Below are 13971 nucleotides of genomic sequence, written 5' to 3'. Positions count from 1 at the left end.
ATTAGGTGAAAGAAGTGAAAGTGCATTGCACACTGAGGAGCGCGGTTCCCTGTGGTTATTGCTTCAATATTACTGAGAGCATACTTTATTCACGTTCAGAATTACAGGGCCATGGAGGAGGAAGCGTCTTGGAGACCATCTGTGTCCTGGTTAGGGAGAATGGAACCAGCTCCAGAGTGCCTGGAAGGGACTGTGTTTTTTAGCCGAACAGAGCAAAATATCACTAGATTTAATTCCATCATTCAAACTCATCGCAGTTCTCCAGCAGAAATTATGACCACCCTACAAGTCTGCAGTGTTCACTGGCATGCTCGCGGTCATATGTATAACAAAAGGCTAGTTCTATGTTTTCCAATTTATATTTGTTGCCATTTGTTAATTTGTCTTGTCTGCAGACATTTGCTTGAAGATAAGCTGCACCAGGCATCAGAGGTTTTAAGAAAATATGTGGGAGAAAAAACTACAAAGTGAGAAAATTGTATCCATCAACTTTTTATCCCTGAGAATTGGGAGGAGACGGCCATTTGAAAAAATGTGTACATAGGTTTTAAATGTGTTCTGCTGGTGGAGTGTTCTCATTTGGCTGAGGAGCACCGACTGTTTTCTTCCTCACTTATTTTGTTTCCATCACCATTTATCCCCCCCCATACCCTCTTTGACCTCCACCTACCTCCCCCCTCCCCCGCAATTACCACTCTGTTGTCCATGTCCCTGAGTTCTTTCTCTATTTGTTTTCCTTTTTCACTTGATCCCTCCATGCCCTCCCCCAAACTCTCCCCAGAACTGTCAGCCTGCTCTCTACCTGTGAATCTGTCTCTACTTCGTGTATTAGTTGTTTGTTCATTAGATTCCATATAGAGTGAAATCATATGTTACCTGTCTTCCTCTGACTGGCTTATTTCAAACTTATTTCAATTTTTTCTTTTTATGAAGTGGTGACTTCTATAGGAGACTCTCATAACTTCCAAGTTTCATGTTTCTTTGCATTTATATCATGTCTTCCCAGGTGAGGAGCACTTTAGGACTGGACCATCTTTCCTTATTTCTGTCCTTCCAATCCTGGCCTTTGAGTGAGCCCAGCCCAAAGCCAGGGGATGCAAACTGAGGTCTGTATTAGGGTTCATCAGAGAAACAACCAATATGAGATACAGATATAGGCAGGTTATATACATCCTATCTCTGCCTATAGAGTTGACCCTTGAAGAACATGGGGGTTAGGGATGCTGACCCCCTGCACAGTAGAAAATCCACACACAAATTTTAAATCTATGTATTTACTGAAAAACAAATCTGTGTATAAGTGGACCTGTGCAGTTCATACTGTGTTATTCAAGAGTCAACTGTATGTATTTATCTATTTATATATCTATATTGTCTCTCTATATCTATTGAGAGATTGATTGATTGATTGTTTAAGAAATTGGTTAGTATGATTGTAGAGGGTGACGAGTCCAAAATCTCCAGGGTAAGCCGGTGCACTGCAGACCCAGGGAAGAGTTGATGTTGCAGCCCAAGTCTGAAGGTAGCCTGGTGGCAGAATTCCTTTTTCCTTAGAGGAAGGGTGGTCTCTGTTCTGTTAAGGCCTTCAACTAATTGGATGAAGCCCACCAACATTATGGAGAATAGCCCGCCTTACTGAAAAATCTTACTAATTTAAATGTCAGTCTTACAGAAAAGTGAGTCTGACCAAATATTTGATAGAATCATGTTTGACCAAATGTGTGGGTTCCATGTCCTAGACAAGTTGACACATGTATTAAACATCACAAGATCTGAGGCTACAATTAACCTAGAATTTGGGGAAGCAGGAATGAGTGGAAATAGGAGACATGAACATGAGACCTTGGTCTGCTGCTTACTTTCATTATGACTTTGTCTCTTAGTACTTTTAGTTTCACATCTGTATAAAAGGGAGAATATATACACACTAAAATAATTTCCAAAGTGGATGTGTTACAATGAAGATGGCTTTGAAAATGAATGAATGAATGAATGAATGAATGAATGAATTAAATGACCAATCATGGCGCTAAAGGGTGAGAGAAAGTTGGGTAATGACTGCTCTCTCCTGAGCATATGCTAATTCTTAAAGCTTTGTTACACAATTTACGTACATAATTATGTTCAGTCTTCCCAAGGACCCCGCCAACATCTGCAGAGGAGGAAACTAAGGGTTATAAAAAAAGGGAGTGAATCAAGGTTACACAATGGCAGAGTGTACATTCAAACCCTGTTTTACTTGCAATCAGCAGGATGGCCCGCTAATGCCCACCTGCACCTTGGTTCTCTGAACATAGTTCTGTAATGAGACAAAACTGGGAATGTGGGCTGTGAGCTCAGTTTAGTGCCTCCAGGTTAGACGGTCTTAACCATCAGCTCTGAGCAAAATTCTTCTGACATGGCTAGTCCGTCTCCAATCAAGATGAGCCCCTGGCTCCATCCAGGGCCAGGCTGCCTGGGGCTTCTTGCCCAGATGATTTAAGAGGGACTGGGCTGTCAGAGTTACTTTTCAGGTCACATCCAGACTCCAAGACCGAGATATCCATCTCCATCTCCCAGGCAGGCCAGAGAGAGTATGTGTGGAGTGATACAGTGGATGGATCCATGTGATTCATCGCTGTAACCTGGATCCAACCCCTAGGTCTGCCATTTCTAAGTTGCGCGACCCTGAAAGATGATTTACTTCTCTGAGTCTCAGTTTCCTCATTTCTGAACAGCAGCTAATGGAACTTCCCTTTCAGGGTGGTTAGGAGGAATCAATGAGGAAACACAAGGAAATGCTAGTCGTCTGGCTTGGCAGAGCTGGTATTCAAGAATTGTGGGTTTTCACCCTGGTTGGTGTGCCTCAATTGGCTGGAGTATTTTTCCATAACCAAAAGGTTGCCGGTTCTGTCCCTGGACTGGGCTGTACAGAAGGCAACCTATCAGTGCTTCTCTCTCATATCCGTGTTTCTCTCTCTCCTTTCCTCACTCTCTAAAAGCCGTGAAAAATGTCCTCAGGTGAGGATTAAAAAAAAAGAAAGAATTGTGAGTTTTCTTTTGACATAGGCTGGATGAGTCTAGAAAAATTAAAGAGGGTGATAAAGGTGACCCAGGAACTTGAACCTGAACTTATATGAGTTTTAGTAATAAACCATCCCAGGCTGTAAGGTGGGAGAGAGGAGCCAGTGAGAGTTTTATGTGGGTTGTTGAGTATAATCGTGGACACGGTGTGTGGTCTCTGTTCTGTAGGGCAGAGTATCACACAGAAGCTTGCCTGGCATCTGGAAACCAACACATCCCTCATGCCTTGCAAAGATACCCAGGGCCCAACTTCTTTTCTTCCCTTTTTTCTTCTCATGCCTTCTCTGTCTCCTCTCCTGACCTTCCTATCCCTCCCTTTCTTCTCTCTCTCCAGAGTTTTCCTGCCCTCTTCTCCTCTTTTCACTCTCCTTTGCCTCTTCGTTCCTATTCCCTACCCTTCATCATTAAACACAATTTTACTTTGCATTCTTGTTTTCTCTTCCTCCTCCTTCTTCCCTTTTCCTCTCATCTGCTCTCTCTCTCTCTCTTTGTCTGGGCCTGGGGACGAGGCCTCCTTTGCTCAAGCCCCAGTGGTTCATTTCATTGAATTTAACAATCTCTCATACGTCAATTAGAAAGAGACAGCTTCCCCCATTTCTGCCCCCCCCCCACCCTTTCCTGGGCCTGCCACAATGCTCAGATCAAGCACCATCTGTTGCATTCATCCAGGCGACAGGCGAGCATTTTGCTGCTCTGGGGAGGCAGAGCTCAGCGGTACCAGGAGGTAACGTGGCTTGTTTGGACAACTTGATATATTGATATTGATAGAACTACCGAATGGGATTGGGAGGGCTGGGGTGGGAGGGAGAATGGTTCACAGGATGAAACAGGCCGTGGAGGAGGGGTTTGCACAAGCACAACCCCCCTAAGCCTGTCTGGGCTTTCGGCACTGTTGCCAAGGCAAGAGCATTCAGACAGATGGAAGGGATTTTCTGTAGTTGGGATCAGAAACTCTGCAGCTCAGGGGAGCAAACCTCCCCTCTCCGTGTCTTCCTCTCGTCCCGCCAGTCAAATCTGCATCTGCTGGGGAGAAAGTAAAGCGGAAATAACAGGATGGGGTAAAGCTGACCTTTAAGAATTACTGAATGTCAGAGTCATGATGAAAAGGAATGACAGATCAGTCAAGGTTCTAGACGGACAAAGAAGGCGCCCTTCAATGGGATCTTTAAAAAAAAATTCAATGAAGTGACTATTTATAGAGGTGCAGGCAGAGTGAAAAGAATCTCCATGGGGGCAGTGAGGAGCTAGGGATAAGAAGGATCAGGAAACCACTACCACCCCTGTGAGCTATGGAGGGGCAGGGAGAGCAACTAGTTTTACTGGAGCCTGTGAGAACGGCATCTGTGGAGAAGGGGCAGAAGCTGTAATGGTCAGGGGTCCAAGTTGTTATCAAAATATGACATAGAAAGAGGAAGGGCAAAGGATGACATACCCCCAAATGGTGCCTTTCCATGTGCCAAGCATCCCAGTGGGCAACACCAACTAGTAGATAACAAGGAGCCATGAAGCACCCCAGAGGGGGTCTGCTCCAGGACACAGAGTGGGGCAGAATGAACCTGGGGGCAGAGGACGGATTTGGGGGTGCAGGTGGAGAACAGACAGTATAGATCAGAATGTTGCCTACACTGCGCCATACTGTTCTGAGTACTACAAACACTCCCTCCCTAGCTATTCAGAGGAATGCACATATAGAGTCTCCATAGCGTCCCTTTCTCTCTTGTGAGTGCAAGATCCACACAACTTACTGTCTACTCAGCGCCTCCACTTAGACATCTGGACGACACGACGAAGTTTTCCTATCTACAACATGTTCTCTTCCAGGGTTTCTCCTCAAATCGAGAGGTACCATCATCCTGGAAGCCTCTGTGGTTTCCCCTTCGGGGAAGTCATACTCTACTCTTTACCTTCCTTTCCTATGTCCACCTTTTCCAATCACTCACACCTTCAGAGGGAGTTGTAGCTAAGAACTCACTGTGATGTGCACACTTCTCTGTCTCTACTAACCTGTTTCTGTCTGTTCTCTCTGCTGCGCTGTCCACGTCTTTGCTTCTACTTCCACTACCCTATCCTGGCCACTGTCAACCCACCTGTGGACTCTGCACCATTTCCCCGTTGATCTTACATCCACTTCTGTCTTTCTGCAGTGAAGTCTTCTTTCTGCTATCAGAGCAGTCTTCCCTAAATGAAAGTCAGATCAAGTCACTCTCCTATCTAAAACCTGCAGCGAGTTCTGTTCCTCACAAGGCCCAGAACAGTTAGGGTCAGGGTCAGGGTCAGGATCAGGGTCAGGGGCAGGCTAGGATTAGGACTTCTCTCCAACTTTATCTCAGGCCACCTCCCAGTGGCTATTGTAGTCCCTTCTCATATTTTTTCCTTCTCCCGTGGTTGTGGGGAATCTTTGTTTAGACTCTTCCCTCTGCCTCTTTTGCTCCTTCCACTTCACTCTCCCACCCCTGCCACTTGCTTCTCACTTGATGAACATGTATTCTTCTCAGACCTTCACCCTGCTCACTTCCTCTATGGAAGTCTCCAAGATTTTCCTAGACTATGTCGTATTCCCCTAATAGGGCCTCTTATATCATCTTTCACGTCTGTTTTACTATATGTATCTTTTGTACATTTTACAGTCCTGTGTCAATCCTCTCATTAGTATTAGCCTTCCTGTCCAGAGGGTGGGCATCAAGAGGGGGTCTTGCTTGCCTGTTTTCCACCATGGGACCTTGTAACAGACTGCATGGCTGTGTCCTGCACACATTCACACGTTGAAGCCTTCACTTCCAATGTGACTATGTGTTAGTCTTCTTGGGCTGCCACAACAGAGTGCCAGAGACTCGGTGGCTTAAACAACAGAATGAATTTGCTCACTGTTGTAGAGGCTGGAAGTCCTGCATCATCAGGTCTGGCTTTTACACAGGTGTCTTCTCAGTGTGTGCTCATGTGGCCTTTCCTTGCTGTGTCCATCAGCAGAGTTTCTCTTCCTCTTTTTGTAAAGACACCCATCCTATTAGGTTAGGACCCCACTCTTATGACCACATTTAAGTTTATCTATTAAAAGCTCTGCCTCTGAATACAGTCACATTGGGGGTTAAGGCTTCAAGATATGAAGTGTGGGAATACACAGTTGAATCCCCAGCTCAAACCATATGCTAAGTTGCTCTAGGTTCTGGACCACAGTATGGCACAACCTTTACAATTTTGGGCAAATCACTCTCTTGTCTGGGTTGAAAGCATCAGGAATGGGCAGGACAGTGCTTGTCAGAGTTGGACTGTAGCTGCTGGCTGGGGGGCTCTGCATCCCAGGCTTGGGATTTGGGATCTTGGCTCACCTTTAAGTAGTCCTAACTGAGACTATCTGGGGAGAGAGATGGCAAGACAGGCAAGTGAGGAAGTTATAATGCCACCACATGGTTGGTCTGTATTGCTATTTGTCTTTTCCATAGCAAACATAGATCTTCCACTGTGCCCCCAGGATGGGGCTTCTCACAGAGCCCAGTGCCCCAGCCTGCCTTCTGGGTAGGAGCTACCCTGCAGACACATCTGCCAGCTGATGAACTTTCCTGGGAGAACAGGAGCTCCTTAGAAATCAGTGTTGGGATGTTCAGAAACCTTCTTTGTTCTGTCTAGTGAAACCCCTTCCAAAAAACAAGAAGTTTTGGCATATCCCATCACTTGGCTTCAGATAGCAGGTACCTCAAACTGAAGAAATTTCCCAGCCGCTAAAGGCAGGGATGGAGAGCGGGCTGAGCTGGAAGGTTTCAAAGTTGGAGCTCTCTGTGGGACTTTGCCAGAACAAAGGCACTGAGGTCATTCAGCCTTGTTCCGTTTCTTCTCTCTCCTTTCCTCTCCTGGCCTCTTACGTGACCTCTCTCCTTCCTACTCAAGCTTTTCTGATTTTTTCCCTTTCATCCTTCTTCTTTTTCTCTCTGTCCTACTGACCTCCCTTTTTCTATCCTCTGGAACTTTCTATCATTTTCCATCCTAAAACTGTATGAAAATGTGGTTACTAACAAATCACGGGGCAGGACCAGTGGACCACTGGACTGGGAGTTAGAAGGCTTGACGTTGCCACATGCAAGCTTGGAGTAAGTCATATGCGTTATTCGGGGGCTTCAATTTCCTGAAGTAAGATGGGGATGTCGTACTAAGTGATGTATGTACCACAGTACTGTAGTTTTGTCCCCTGAAACGTGGTTTGACCCATGCGTTGCTGTCTCCCTTCACTGCCACTGTTCTGGTTCAAGCCACGGTTGCCGCTGGCTGGCTCCTGCCGGAGCCTCTGTGCTGGCCTCTCCCGTCACTTGTGCTTGGGTAGTCCAGGCTCCTGTTCGTAATTGTTATCAAAGGGACTTAACGTGAACATGCCGATTTTCTGTCGAAAACCTGTCAGTGATTAACTTTTGCCATTAGGATACAACCTAAACTCTTCAATGTTACTTACTTAGAAGGCAGCCTGAACCTTCAGCCTCATCTCCTTCTCACGTGCTCTGTTGCCGCCAGAGTCTGGAGCTCTGGAGAAAGGAGCGATGGAACTCCTCTCCATCGCTTGGGCAGCATGCTTTGTCTGGCTTCAGGTCTTTGCAGAAGTCTCTCCTTCTACCCAGGATGCTCTTATCCCAAATATCTTTAGGAACTCTACCCTGATCCTACCTTCTTTGCTCATTCCTACTCATTCTTAAAATTGCAGTGAAGATATTGCCTCCTCCAGGAAGCCTGACTTGACTCCCAGAGATGACCCTTCTTAACGTTCCTCTCATACTCTGTACTTTCCTATGACAGAGGTTTGGCACAGCATTGCACATTCCTACCAAGAGATGAATTTCTTGAATCATGGATTGTGTCTCACTTTTCACTATCATATCGTGAGGGTTTGAGGCAGTGCCTGGCTAACATAATAGGTATTTAATAAATAAGTGTGTAAGCCAGTACATACATCTATACTGGCCCTGTGCCTCCTGTGTCATCCCTGGGTCAGGGAGGGAGTTCCAGGGACTCTGGATCAAGCCCTAACCTCAGCCCCATTACCCATCCTGTAGCTGCAGCTGAGGCGACGACGCAGGAGACAGTGGAGTCCCTGATGCAGAAGTTCAAGGAGAGTTTCCGCGCTAACACACCCATCGAGATCGGCCAGCTGCAGTCAACGCCACGCAGCGCCTCGGCAGGGAAGCGGAAGCGGAGGAGCAAGTCACGAGGTAGGCCCTCCTACCACCTCTTGCCAGGGCCTCGGTGGGCTGTCCCCAGTTTCAGAAGATACTGGGAAGAGCTATGCCCTCCTCCCTGTGCTCACAGAACTTGTGCCACTGTCTCCCCGATGCATCATTTCAGTGGAGGCCTTGGAGACAGCGGACCTGTGCTCCCTGGGCAGAGCTGAGGTTTCTGAGCCCCAGTTGCCTCATCTGAAAGTGGGATTGCATCATCCATCTTTTAGAGTGGTTGAGAAGATTAGCAATAGTCTATGGAAAGTGCCTATCAGGGGACCTGGCAGAGCAGATGCTCTTTAAATTGTAGCTAGTGTCATTTTGGAGATGGCAAGAGAGGCAGAATGTTCCCCTGGAAGGATCCTCAGGCTGGGATCCCAGAGCAGGGTTCCATCTCATTCTCTAACAGCCTGAATGACAGGATAGTCAAGAGTAGGAGCACTGTACGTTAGACAGAACTGGATTCCAATTTCTGTTCAAATATGAACAGAAATTTCTGTTCTAATTCAAATTGCTTCTCCAAGCTCCCCCCATCTCAGCGTAGTCCACCATGCAATGAAAAGTAGATGTTTGCCTCACTGTCCTTTTCTTCCTCCTCCCTTTCTGTCCTCCACATCATCATCATCATCACCCCTTCCTTCTTCTTCCTCCTCCTGTGACCATCTGTGTGACTTTGTAGATGGGACAAATCCCTTTATCAGTGGCTGCTTTCCAAATATCATCTCATTTCCTTCAGCCCATTCAGTAGTCTCCTGCTGGTCTTTGCCTCTTCTCTTTGCCTGTCCCTTCTCCAGTTCCCATTCACTTGATTCTTCCCATGTCACTGTCCTCTTTCAGAGCTTCAGTGGCTGTCCAGTACCTTCAGAATTGTCCAAGCTTATGGGGGTGTCATTCAAGGCTACCAGAGAGCTCTGCTCTCTCTTCTGAATCCATGTTCTCCACTTCCATGGTTTGTTCCATACCATTCTCTCTGCCTGAAATCTCCTGTCTGGACCCCAGGAATAACTGTGGTCGTGTGTTGACACTTATCCCAAGCAGCAGGCCAAGTGCTCTCTGTGTCTTACCTCCTTTGATTCTCAGCAACCCTAAGAAGCAGGTACAATGAAATTCCAAAATTTCCATTTTGCAGATGGTATCACTAAGGCACATGCTGCTGTAGTAATCTGCCCAAAGGGACATCCTAGTAAGTACGACAGCCAGGGAGAAGTAAGAGGTCTGAGTTCCAGGCTATAATTAAACTACTATGTCCTGTACTAGTGAAGTCCTACCTGCCTTTCCAGGTTAACTTGAATGGCACATTTCCATAGAGACATCACTGACTGTCACGGTCACAGATCACTCCGAATCCTCCCATGTGTGACTTCTCCCACTTCTTTTTACCTGTGTTAAACACCGATTTTCATTTTTTTTTTGTAATATAATTTTCTTTTGTCTGGCTCTCTCCTTAGCTAGACAGAGAGTTCTTTGAAAAGTGAGAAGTATCTTACTATTCGAATCATCTTTTCATTCCTGCATCTAAATCAGCACCCGCACACATGGTGGACGCTTGCTATTCGTTAAGAGGATGTCTAGGTGTTAATCTTGTGAAATGCTCTATCCCAGAAACCAATATCTGTGTGTTACGCTGAGGTCATAAACCGAGGCAGAAGTTGGTGGTAAAGTTTCTTTTTGGAACTCATGTGGTCAACCCCAGTGTAAACCATTTGAATGATAAAGAACAGATTCCTTGAGGTCAGCGATGCCTGGGAGCTACTTTGAGCCAGGCTGATTTCAACTTGCATGGCTTTGGAAGAGACATCCAATGTCTCTGAGCCTCAGTTTCCTCTTCTGTAAAATGGGGACACCAGTCCGCACATCAGAAGATTGCTATAAAAATCTGATGAAATGATGAATGTAGACTATCTTGAAATGCTCAGCTAATGTTTACCAGGAACTGAGTAAATGCTATATTTGATCTGGGTGGGACATTCAGGGCCATTTGGAATTCTGCTTAGATATACCATCCATCTTTATTCCTCCACCATTCACCAAGAATCACCTTCCCTTATTTCTACCAATACAGCTCCCATAAATACGCTTGATTCCAAGTCCATAACTTCCCCTTTCTTTACCAGCCTGAATTCATTTCCTTAGTGTGATATCCTAAGCATTTTTATGCCACTGAATTCTTTCCTCAAAATTTTCTTTCATGCACCACAACTGTCCTAATGAAGCCCCTATCGTTAGGCATTTGATGTTTGTAATATTTCACCATCATAAACCATACCACATGCAACTTTTTCTTTTGCCCAAAACTTGGCCTTTGAAACAGGCCTTGATCTGTTTCATTCTCTTCTCTTAGAGAGCAGAATTTCAGAATTAGATAATTAAAGAAAATCTGCTGTTTGACTTAGGCTGTAATTAAATATCAAGTTATTTCAATTTACAAGTTAAGTGGGGCCTAAAAACCATTATGACCACTAACCCATCTCTGATTTGCAACTATACCCTCCTTGAGACTCAGCCTCCTAAAGGCAGCCAGTATATCTTTTTAGAAACATAAACCCAATAAGGTTGCTCTCGTGCATTCATTCATTCAATGGTTTCCTGTTCTCTATGGAATACAATCCAAACTCCTTGCTGTGGCTTCAGCCCCTGTTCTCTCTGTGTCTGGCTCCTGTTCCCTTCACTCGATTGTCATTTCCTTGGGTTTCAGGCACATGGACTTCCTTCCTGTTGCCAGAACACAGAAATGTTTCTCCACTTTAGAGTCTGAGAACTGGCCTTCCTTCCCCTTGCCATGCCTCTTTTCACCCCCCAGCTGCTCTCCTGGCCAGCCCCTTCTCACCTGTCATCTCTCAGCTCCAGTGTCAACTCCGCAGAACTGACCTCCATGACGACCCAACCGAATGTCTTCCTCCTTTCCACCCTCAGCCTGCTACTGCTACCTCACCCTTTTGTACTTCTTCGTTAATATTACAGCCTAAAATTACTTTTGTTTGCGTTTTTACTCTTTTCCTCTCTAAGACGTGTTTCATATCCTTAAACCAAACATGTAAAAATATTTAATAAATATTTGTTGAATAAATGAGTGCATTAACCTCAAAGGTCACTGGAAAGTGGCCCAGTTTTCCAACTATCAAGTTGATGTTGAAGGGGGACCCAGGAGAGACCAGAGCTTCCTGGTACAAACCTCCTGGGAATCGTGCTTCCCCCAGAGAGAGGCTCAGTGATGCACAGCACAGTAAATGTGTTCAAATGGACATTGTTAAGACGATTTTCAAAATGGCTGATTAACATTGTGCTCGCGATTGTACTACCACCAGGTAGTACAGGTTTTTGCAAGAGAGAGTCCAAGGAGAGTGTGCGCTAGCCCTGCACATCCCAGCTCACACACTTACCGCTGCAGGTCCTCGAGATTTTGGGGGGCAAAAGAACTTCATGGTCAATAAAGGTGTGGGGAATTCTGCACGTGCCCTCTTCCTCTTAGAAATGTCCAAATGCATCTTTGACTATTGAAGACACTGGAAAGTCCTGCACTACAGAAAGCAGGGTTTCTTGGTTTACCTCAATGTCTACGACGTCATCTTGACCACAGACTCTGTTCCCCATCACCTCCATACCCCTACTCCTGCATCATTTATTAACATCTTGAGAAGCAGAAGCAAACACAGAAGCACAATTGTGGAAGTGCTCTATTAGCTTACACTGATCATCAAAAATCCCAAATGTGATGGATGGTCTAACTTCCTCATATTCCTAACTTTCACAGTCTCTCTCCTCTGCCTGCCACTGAGGTGGCTTTGAGCCTCCTGGCCCAGAGTGGGAGCACCCGGCCTCCCTCTGCTTCATTAGGCTTCGCGCCCAGCCCACGGTGCCCAGAGGTGTGCAGCAGAATGCGTAGTGGGAAGCCGTTGTCAAGGAATGGAACACCTGGTTAAGAGCAGCTCCCATGTGTTTTTGTAGTGATGGCTGCCTCCTGAGAGGACCGTGGATGCTGAAATACATCATCCTTCAGCAGACAGGAAAACAAGCAGTGGAGACTTCCATGCTGCCTTCTTATCTGTGGTTGGGTTTTATGGGGCAGCTGTTGGGTAGTCATTCCCCCAAGTCCATGTGCTTTGTAAAGGAGACCTTGACATTCAAATGAAGCAGGGTAAGATTTCTCTGGATGTGAGGCAGGGGTTCCTGAGGTCCAGTGATCTTTAAAAGCAGGAACTTGTATTTGAAATTCAGTTCAACCATTGGCTAACTGAATGATCTTCAGTGAATGAAGAAGCTGTGTTTAACCTCCATTTTCTCATTGGTATAGTCCAGTGCCTGCACACAGGTGACCCTCAAAAAAGAGTAGCTAATATTCTTGTTGCTACCCAGGTCCTACTCGTTTGGCCTCCACAGGCTCACACATCCATCCCCTCCTCGCTAAGCCATTGCCTCTGACTTGACTGACGTTTCTCTACCCATCATCCATATCCTTGCAGCAGCCTCTCCATTCATAAACCCATCTTCCGTTCCAATGGCTGGAGCAATCTTTTGCAAACACACTAAGTCTGGCCATGTCACTCTCCTGCCCAGAGTGTTTTCCTGGTATTCTGTCACTTGTATGGGTGACCTCTCAAGCTTTTGCAGTGACGGCAGATGAAAATCAACGTATCCCCAAAGGGTCTGCAGCTATGCTCAAAAGACACTTGTCATAAGTCCGAAATCCCAGTTTCTATCTTAAAAAAAAATCCATGACATTCTATTGGGTTGGCTAAAAGTTCATTTGTTTTTTTCCCATAAGATGGCTCTAGTAGCACTTAGTTGTCTTTAACTTCATTTGAAACAATTTTGTTAGATTGTGTTGTGACAGCTGTCATATGAGTGTGCACTAAAAAAAGTTATCAAAATTGGTGAATTTTTGTATAGCCATTTTAATATTGAAGATGGAATAAGATATGCAACATTTTTGGCATATCATGCTTTATTATTTCAAGGAAGGTAAAAATGCAACTGAAATGCAATAAAAAAAAGATTTGTGCAGTGTATGGAGAAGGGTCTGTGACTAATCGGAAGTGTCAAAAGTGGTTTGTGAAATTTCATGCTGGAGATTTTATCGCTGGACGATGCTCCACGGTCGGGTAGACAAGTTGAAGTTGATAGCGATCAAATCGAGACATTAATTGAGAACAATCAATGTTCTCCCATGCAGGAGATAGCTGACATACTCAAAAAATCAAAATCAATAAAGTTATTGGTGAAAATGAAAATATGTCTTTTATTTTAGGGATAAAACTAAACAGAGTTTTTGGCCAACCCAATATTTCATAATATGTGCATAGTGTTTTAGTCTAAATTATGTTACATTATTTGTCAGTTGTTATTTAACATTTTCTCAAGTCTTTTTTTAAAATATTTTATTTATTTATTTTTAGAGAGGGAAGGGAGGGAGAAAGAGAGAGAGAGAGAAACATCAATGTGCGGTTGCTGAGGGCCGTGGCCTGCAAACCAGGTATGTGGCCTGACTGGGAATTGAACCTGCGACACTTTGGTTTGCAGTCCGAGCTGAATCCACTGAGCTATGCCAGCCATGGCTATTTTCTCAAGTCTTTAGGGAACAGTGATATCCTGGGAAGATGAACCATCCTGATGCTGATCATACTTGGATGATACTGTACCATCCTCCCAGTGTTTCCGCGGAATCAAAGGAGATAATACCGGGGAAGCGCTGAGCACAGAGCCACATCGAACCTAT

At 45.2% G+C, this 13971-nt stretch overlaps 1 protein-coding gene across 2 annotated transcripts in view; it reads left to right on the top strand.

The window, feature by feature from the left end:
- ASTN2 (astrotactin 2) overlaps positions 1–13971 on the top strand; it is an 821211-nt gene that overhangs the window by 227744 nt on the left and 579496 nt on the right. For both annotated transcript variants that reach the window (XM_045840430.1, XM_045840429.1), the window contains exon 4: positions 8097–8252. In XM_045840430.1, the coding sequence (XP_045696386.1) occupies positions 8097–8252 (156 nt within the window). The remainder of the gene's footprint in view (positions 1–8096; positions 8253–13971) is intronic.

Source organism: Phyllostomus hastatus, unplaced genomic scaffold (assembly GCF_019186645.2).
Source record: "Phyllostomus hastatus isolate PE091 unplaced genomic scaffold, TTU_PhHast_1.1 phas_contig_34, whole genome shotgun sequence".
In the NCBI taxonomy this organism is placed as follows: domain Eukaryota; kingdom Metazoa; phylum Chordata; class Mammalia; order Chiroptera; family Phyllostomidae; genus Phyllostomus; species Phyllostomus hastatus.
Note: the sequence above shows the minus strand (reverse complement) of the source record. Positions and strands in the feature narration are given on the sequence as shown.